The sequence below is a fragment of the Hordeum vulgare genome, chromosome 1H (assembly GCF_904849725.1).
Source record: "Hordeum vulgare subsp. vulgare chromosome 1H, MorexV3_pseudomolecules_assembly, whole genome shotgun sequence".
NCBI classification, from domain to species: Eukaryota; Viridiplantae; Streptophyta; class Magnoliopsida; order Poales; family Poaceae; genus Hordeum; species Hordeum vulgare.
The window spans coordinates 249177859-249186032 of NC_058518.1; the positions used below are offsets into that span (position 1 = coordinate 249177859).

An 8174-nucleotide genomic window follows, 5' to 3' on the forward strand; every position below is an offset into this window, starting at 1 on the left:
CGCAGGGACCCGAGGAGGGAGATGGGATCGGGAGGAGGCTCCCTGTCGCTAGGTTAGGGGAGCCCGGCTGGGCAGTGGGGCCGGCTCGGGCAGTGGCTGGGCTCCTCTCTTTCCCTCTCTTTACTTTTAATTTTATTTCTTTTACAGCACTTGCAAAGAAATAAAACAATGGATGGAGTTGGAATTCCAACAAGAGATATATTTTTCCGGAGCCAGAAAAATATGAAGGATTTAATAAATTTGGTTTGGGGATTTTTACAGAATATAAATTCGGACAAGTTTTAAATTTATTTCCAGCTTGCCTAAATTTAAACCATAACCAAACCAACCCCAAGTGAACTGAGATTTTAGATGGAGACCCTATATAATTGATATTATTTACGGGCTCCACAGAAACATTTATTTGAGCACTTAAATCTGCAACTCAAATAAATGAAAGCAAAGGGAAAAGGAAAGGATCAAGGAGTGGCTAGGAGAAGAGGGAAAAACAAATGAACACAACAAGGGAAGCAATCACACCAGAAACGACGAAGATGATGCATGATGCGTGATGAATGCAACAAACAAAATAAAACACACTGCGACAACGAATTAAAAGGGGAATCTTCTTGAGCGTCAGCATCGGGCTGTCACACGGCAGCGGGAGGAATTGAATCGGCGTCGGATGAAGTTAGAGCCTTGGGAGGCGCGGGCGAACAGACGAACGACGATGATGCTTGTTTTGGCGCACCCGGGGCCGACGGGTACTCCATCCGACTAAATTCTGGCGCGGCGAGGCCGGAGGGCGAGGTCGGAGGTCGGGTAGGCGACGTTGGCAAGGGCATGGGCGGGAGCTGAAGCCGACGAAAGTTGTTTCGCGCCAAGGGAAAGGGGATCCTTCAAAATTAGAGGATTTTCCGGACATACGAAGGAAACATGCTCGTGGTTACGAGCCCCCCTACAAAAATTCCGGGACGATCTGATTTATGTGATGCCGAGAATACGAGATGGACCTCCAACCGCGCCCCCAGGACGCCCTCGCAAGCGCCCTTTTTAGCGCCGACGGCGAAAAATCGTCTCAGTGGCGCCTCCAGGACGTCATTTTATCCTGGATTTGGTCAAAACTAGCCCGACGACCCGATGCCAAACCCAACCTCGGGGGATGTTTGGAGGCGCGCGAGGCTATTTTTGCATGCACAAACCCCTCCGGTCAGCCTTTCTCGTCTCCTTTTTTAATTATTTTTTGCTACATCCATCATGTACATGTAAAAAATAATCTCTCCTCTCTTTCTTTTTCTTTCCTCGTATAGTCGGTTAGAATGAAGGATAAGTGGTCAAAATTTTCGCCGGCAGCCCCAAGTGGCCAAAAAATGCCTGGAGACGCTGTAAAGTTACACGTCTTTCCTTTTCTACCGGGGCACGTGGAAGTGAGATCTACTCCGAGTCAAGGAGCAGACGGAAAGTGGTGGTTCAGTTGCGTTCGCTAGATCGAATAGCGGGGAAATAAGCCATGGAGAGTTCGCCGCCCACAATCACCGTCCAGGTGAAGTTCGCCGGCCGAACCATTCCGGTGGAACTCCCGACATCCGCCTCCACCGCGGAGTTGAAGCTCCTCCTCCAGCCGCTAACCAACGTTCTCACCCGCGGCCAGAGACTCATTTGCAAAGGCACCGAATCCCAAACCCTTACCGCCTGAACGGGGATTTGCTTTGGGTTAGTTATCCCTTTTGCTGTTTCTCTTACTTTCCTTGCGATTCCAGGAAAAGTTCTTGCCGATGCCGCGAGTCTGAGCTCGATGCAGGTGGGGGACGGATCCAAGGTCATGCTCATCGCGTCGCAGGGTCTTCATCAGGGGGTAAATCATCTTGGTCTTCGTTAATCTGCTCTATTAGTTTCGTTCGTTCTCCCGTTATTTTCTTGAGATCTTTAGCAATGAGCGTGCATAAGTTCGATTTCAGCCATGAGCTTTTATGGTTACTCATATGGACCGGAATTTTTTGTTATGCTCAACATTATTAGGATGAGGAGCTTGATTTTTATTCATTCTTCAGTTTGATGCCCTCACTTTTAAATCATTGGGTTTTTCTGACGTTTAGGGGAAATTTCTGCCAAGTCATAGTTCCTGCCATGTCATCACGGGCAATGCTAAAATTTCATAAGGAGTACATTATAAAAGCATGGCATACAGGTTATGTACGGAGTAGTTTGTTACAATCAACTTACCTGTGCAATACTTTCCACAGGAAGGCCCCATCACTAAGAATAGCAGTGGTCTGGCACCAAGTGCAAAAAGAACCTCAAATGTTAAGGATAATCAAACACTAAAACCGGAGATTATCAGCAAAAGCCGAGCGGAGCGTTGGAAAATAACCGGTGTCATTGCTTTATCTGGTTCCAGCTTGAAGGTATCTGATTCAACTTGTTTTTAGTATCTCTGCAAATGCAAAGCAACATATAATAGCTGTGATTTGACGTTTATCAAACTTTCAGTAACTACCTTTCTATGAAAAAGTGGAAGTTCCCGTGTCAATTAACGATGCGTAAATACAAACAGCGGTTAATAGTTATTTTTGAATTGAGTAGAGCCCAGAGGAAATAATGAAGCAGTCCTGACATAAGATTCTTTTCATGTTGGCAGACTGACTTGAGGTCTATACCGTCTATTGTGCTAGTTACTGTGCGTTGCTATGGGAATTACTTACAATATATTTCGATTTGGATAAATAATATAAGAACTAAAACTGAAAATACATATGATTATTTAATAATTATAAACTATTTATTGAATATAAGTATCATAATATAATTAAAATATTTGAGCCTTTTTGCTTGCATGGTTGCATGTTGAGATAAATATGGTTAGTGTGGATTACCTACTTAGTTATGCAGGATATGTGTAACATGTCACATTACCAGGTTCATCTCCATTCTCCAAGATACCATGTGATGAAGCAATACTTTTTTTAATCATCATGGAATGCTTTTATATTGTTACACCAACAACCCGTCCTTTGCCTCTTGCCTTCTGAACTGTGAATTTTCTTTTATGTTTCGATACCTAATTTTTCTCTTTGGTTGAAATATGGGATGCAGGCAGTGCCTGAGGAAGTCTGGGACTGTGGCTCATCCATACGAGTACTAGATGTCTGTAACAACTCAATTGAAGCAATTCCACAGAGAATTGCTGCCCTTAAATCATTAAATGTAATTGTTGTTTCCAAATAAATTCATTGATGGATTTCTTTCATAAGGAGATAGAGTTGAAAATATTGTAATTTCATCCTGTAGAAATTGTTGCTAACTGCCAATGACATATCTGATGGGGGCATCTGCTGGGAAGGTCTATCATGTGTTGATACATTAACAGTTTTATCTTTAAGCCAAAATCGGTAGGTCTGAATTTTCAAATCATGTTGTTATTCATACCGTGAATATTCCTTATGCTGCAAGTGGGTACAAACAATCTTGAGTCTTCTATAATCTCCTGAAAATTATTACATTTTTCCATCTTGTATATTTTTTCTGCTACTACCCACCTGTAAAAGTTTGCTCCTATTTCATATACATCCTTTTTGACTCGCCAACTCTGACCATTGACCCAACATGTTGATCGAGAGCAAGCAATGTTTGACATAAAGCTGAAACATGCAGAATTCATTAATTGAAATAACATTGGAACAATTTATATTATAATCCAGTCTCTTGTTTTTTCTCAAATCACCTGTGATGGAATCCTTTAGTTTCATAATCATCTAGTGCAATTTGTGTTTCTATCTAATAAGTTTTTGTGGTTAGTCGGACAATGAAAAGTAATTATTTAAGTTTGGGTTATGAACTAACCATTGCATTCTTGTTCATGATCTGACTCTTCGTTAACTCCTATTTAAAGAATTTGTCACTGGCCTTTGCTCCTGCTGTCGAGATGTATGTACAAATTTATCTGCCAACAGAAAGGTTCATAGTTCTCATTTGAACAAAATACCTCGCTATTGCACCGACGTTTGTTTGGAAGACTAAACAGTCTGATCTTTGCATGTCTTGACATGCATCTTTGGTACTCAGGATAACAAGATGCCTCGTTTTATAACATTTTTCATTATCTTGCAGATTGGTTACTTTACCTCCAAGTTTGGGCACATTGACTTTTCTACGTGAACTTCGCATTGCAAATAACATGCTTGGTAGCCTACCTGTTGAAATAGGTTTGCTGAAGCAGCTAGAGATTCTTATAGCAAATAATAATAGGTAGTGTGTGCTAAGCTTGGCAGTTACTGGACTTGCAGCACCCTCTTTTTTTGCATACTCTCAGTGATGTTATCTGATGTTTTGATATGCCGACATCAGTATCTACTCTTTTTCTTATGTATATGCCTGCTTACTACTAAATTGACGTATATTAAATTTGGGAAGTAATATGAGGTTACTGGGAAGAGGAATGATCGGTCTGCTAAATTCTTAATTTTCTGCTGTTCTCATTGTAGTTAATAGTAGTAGAATGAGGAGAAAAAACATGAGCTTTCTTTGTGGCAGTTTGATTAATTTTTAATAGTTGTTACATCTTGTAAGTTGCTTATTATACAATGTTCTATGAGCATTCTATTGTTCTTTAAACGTTCTATTTTTCCTAAATGTTGGCATCTGTTATACTTGTAGCATCCAATAGGAATTATGGTGGTACTGTTTGATCTGAAAATTGAAAGATATCCTGATCTTTCACACTTTGACATCATTTTCACTTGCTAACAGGATAACTTCGCTGCCTTCCTCTATAGGCGATTGTGAATCTCTCTTTGAGGTGTGTGCCTTCTCTTTTCTCTCTTTCCCCATTGAAGCACCCACCTATCTTAGTATACAGTGGCCCGTAGCAAATGCCCCATGAACTCTTTTGAGCTTTGCAGTTGGCAGTTTAGTTCACCAAAGTTTTGACTTCATCAGGTTGACTTATCATCAAATCTTTTAGCCGAGCTACCAAAGGCTTGTGGAAACCTTCACAATCTTAAGGTATGTGCCTAACCACCTATATGTACATGGGAAGATGCATTCCCAATCAAAGTCTATATATGTATGTGTATTACTTAAAATCTTAAATGCACGCCTACTATATGAAATAAAAACCTTAAGGGGCTTAGTACAACATTCAAGTTAAATGTCACAACATTAAATGTCCAACTGTGATGATGTTCAAAATGCGGATGCTTAACCTGTGAATGCAGTAATTATTCTTGTGCATAACAGAATACCACAACAAAGTCAGCCGCTGTTAAAGTGAATGATTCCTTCATGCTGTTTTTGATCTCATGTAGGCTGAGCATGGAAGTTAACTTCTCTTTGTTTCTTAAGGAATCATTCACTAAACTCTTGTTTAATTACTTGACAGTTGAGAAAGTCACAAAGGATTAGGCTTTGGTGGTATTGCATGATATGTCTACTAAATTAGAGCATGGAATGGACAACTGGTTTTGTTTTATTTGGTCAATACTTGCTATCTTGTAGTGAAAACAGAAATCATTTGTTCGTTGTGTAGCCCTGTTGCACATTTCTATGATCTATTTGCTCCCCTCTTCTTTGTAATGGTGCATGTGGCCAATTTTGATAACATTTATACTGAAGAGAACATACTGTACCATTCTATGTTTGTAAAAAGTTTCTTCCAACAGACTCTGCATCTAAGGAACAATGGTCTTAATTCCCTACCGCCGAGTTTATTCAAGAAGTGCTGGCGGCTTACTACACTTGATCTCCATGGCACTGGAATCACAAACGACATTCTTCGACAGGTATGAGTTCGCAAGAAGGTCGAAACCTTCACACATCAGTAGCTTTGTTTGTTATCATCATCACTCCAGTGGAATTAAGATGGCTACACATACTATTTTTTGACCGAATACATACTTACATTTGGAGCAGTGACTAAGGCAGTGGTGGGGGCCGAGCTGGGGCCATGGCCCAGGCCAACATTGATAAAATTATATTGTTAGAGCTACTAATATGACGTTTTGGGAACGGATAATTGTATTTTAGTGGTTCTGGCCCTCCCCAACCATGAAGCAGCAATAATAGGCACCCCTCTGTACAATTTTTCTGGCTCCGTCCCTGATTTGGAGTAGGAAAATTCAGTTTCATCATCCGAGCTCCGTTTGTTTCTGCAATCTCTCTTAGTGCTGCTTTCTATAGCTGGGTTCGCCCTGGGGACACTTCCACATAATATAGTTTCCATGTTTGTACCACTTTGTTGATCAGTACACTGTTTGTTTTGTATCGATGCAGTTCCTTATATTTTTTGACGAAATAGTTCCACATAATCCTCTACCGTATTGCCTGTTTGGCCTTGGCTCTGACGTAGATATTTTATGGTGGTAATGTTATTTTATTTTATCCAAGCAGATGGAGGGCTGGGAGGAGTTTGACGAACGTAGGCGGCAGAAGTATCAAAAGCAGCTGGATTTTCGTGTAGGATCATCAGGTGTTTTCGACGAGGGTGCGGATGATGATAACGGGCATGCATAAGGTTTTGCGCTTCCAGTATTGTCCCAGAGTTATTCTAGAATTGAACACTGACACAGAGCTGATATTATTCCTCACATTATGGTCGTGTACTCCTTTCAATTCGGAATTACTTGTCGCATAAATGGATACAAAATGATGTATTTAAAACTAAAATACATCTAGATACATCTGTTCTTGTGACAAATATTTCCGGACAGAGGGAGTATTCGTTTGTTATTCTCTCATTTAGTTACATTTTATAAGACCAAGTGATGAAACGTACCGCCGGCAAAGGGGAGGAACCCTAGCCTCCCCTAGCCGCCGTCCGCCTCTCCCTTCCCCTCCCCTCCCCCTCCTCCCGTCGTTGCCGGAGGGTGTGGTCGGTGAAGCCTGGCCAGCGGTGGGGACTTCTCACCCCCTCACGTGACTGGGGCTTGCATGAGCTAGTGTCGTCGAGCCTGGGCGCTACTGTGTGTGGGGCATGTCGATGGGTCTGCGCGGCGGTGGCTCGAGGCCCTGCTGGCGGTGCGGTGGGTTGCGCTGTGTGTGGGGCATGTCGGTGGGTCTGCGCGGCGGTGGCTCGAGGCCCTGCTGGCGGTGCGGTGGGTTGCGCTGGGGCTACAGTCGGCCATTTGCAGTGGTTGGTGGAGTGGGAGGCACGACGGCGGTGTCCTCTCGTGGGCTTGCAGCATCAGTCGGGTGTGTTTGGTGGTCTTTGATTTGGGTGCGGTGGTGGCACAACGTGCTATGGGAGCTGACAGAGATATGGCGATTGGTGCCCGGAGGTGTCGGCTGCCACGGGGCGGTCGGAGGTGCCGAATGTCGTGGTGGTCTCCCCATCTGGATCTGGACAATCGGATCTTTGTTGGAGCAATGCCTGCCCCTCCCGGGCGTGTTGGCTAGCAACTGCCTGGCGGCACCGGCTGGCCCACTGATGCAAGGGTTGGCGCCCCCCCGACCAGGGTTGGTTGCTCCTTGGGCATGCTCCGGCCACCTGTGGCCATGTCGAGGCGGTATTCAGTGGGTTGCTTGGGGGTGGCGTCTGCTTGTTATGGCATCGGTGTTGGGCTCGTCATTGGATGTCGAGGTGGCGACCTTAAAAGGTGGGCTACGCGGACTGCTCTCCGACGGGCTCGGTGGTGGCTTCGACTCTTGGTCATGTGGGCGGTGGTGGCTTCGACTCTTGGTCGTGTGGGCGGCAAGGGAGCAGCAGAAGTGGTGGCGCCCAAATCTGGTCTTGACGGGCTGTTCTTCTTACTCGCGGGTGTCCTTATCCTCTTAAGGACGTTATCACAAGACTCTTCCTTATGCCAGGGTTCTAGATGAAAATATTCCTTATGCCAGGGTTCTAGATGAAAATCCATGTCTGCGGACGCGGCAGCGGTGATGTCAGACGCCGTTACCCTCTTGATGGCATTGCCGTGGAGCTTAGGCACCGGTCGTTGGGCCACGGTAATGTATTAGGGTCGTTCTTTTGATTCATGTTGTATCCTTGAATTTGCTTTGTTGAAAACTTCCTCACTATCATGTATTATTCGGCCGTGTATCTTGTTATGTTATGCTTTATATATATAAAATAGAACGAAAGCCTCTATCTTGTTATGTTATGCTTTATATATAAAATGGAACGAAAGCTTGTTTCGAAGACTGGCTACCTCTTAAACATTATCAAAGCATTCGCAACCCCAGCATTCGTAACTTATCAATGA

The 8174-nt window shown here is 43.6% G+C and overlaps 1 protein-coding gene across 2 annotated transcripts; it reads left to right on the forward strand.

Annotated features, from left to right (window-relative positions):
- Positions 1–1395: 1395 nt before the first annotated feature.
- LOC123429974 (plant intracellular Ras-group-related LRR protein 8) lies at positions 1396–6702 on the forward strand. Of its 2 annotated transcripts, XM_045113938.1 has the most exons (10): positions 1411–1646; positions 1740–1834; positions 2223–2384; positions 3073–3183; positions 3268–3368; positions 4087–4224; positions 4726–4774; positions 4915–4980; positions 5637–5756; positions 6364–6702. In XM_045113938.1, exons 1-10 carry the CDS (start codon positions 1490–1492, stop codon positions 6484–6486), a joined length of 1122 nt encoding a protein of 373 aa, XP_044969873.1. In that variant the 5' UTR covers positions 1411–1489; the 3' UTR covers positions 6487–6702. The 2 variants fall into 2 exon arrangements, with proteins under 2 accessions (XP_044969878.1, XP_044969873.1); XM_045113943.1 differs by lacking the exons at positions 5637–5756; positions 6364–6702 and adding an exon at positions 5357–5608 and having other exon boundaries at positions 1396–1646.
- Positions 6703–8174: the final 1472 nt, after the last annotated feature.

Bases quoted from the DNA above. Each gene is read 5' to 3' on its own strand.
- LOC123429974 (XM_045113938.1), top strand. From the start codon at position 1,490: ATGGAGAGTTCGCCGCCCACAATCACCGTCCAGGTGAAGTTCGCCGGC. The intron at 1,835-2,222 runs GTAAATCATCTT...TACTTTCCACAG, and splicing joins CGCAGGGTCTTCATCAGGGG to GAAGGCCCCATCACTAAGAA. The intron at 4,775-4,914 runs GTGTGTGCCTTC...TGACTTCATCAG, and splicing joins ATTGTGAATCTCTCTTTGAG to GTTGACTTATCATCAAATCT.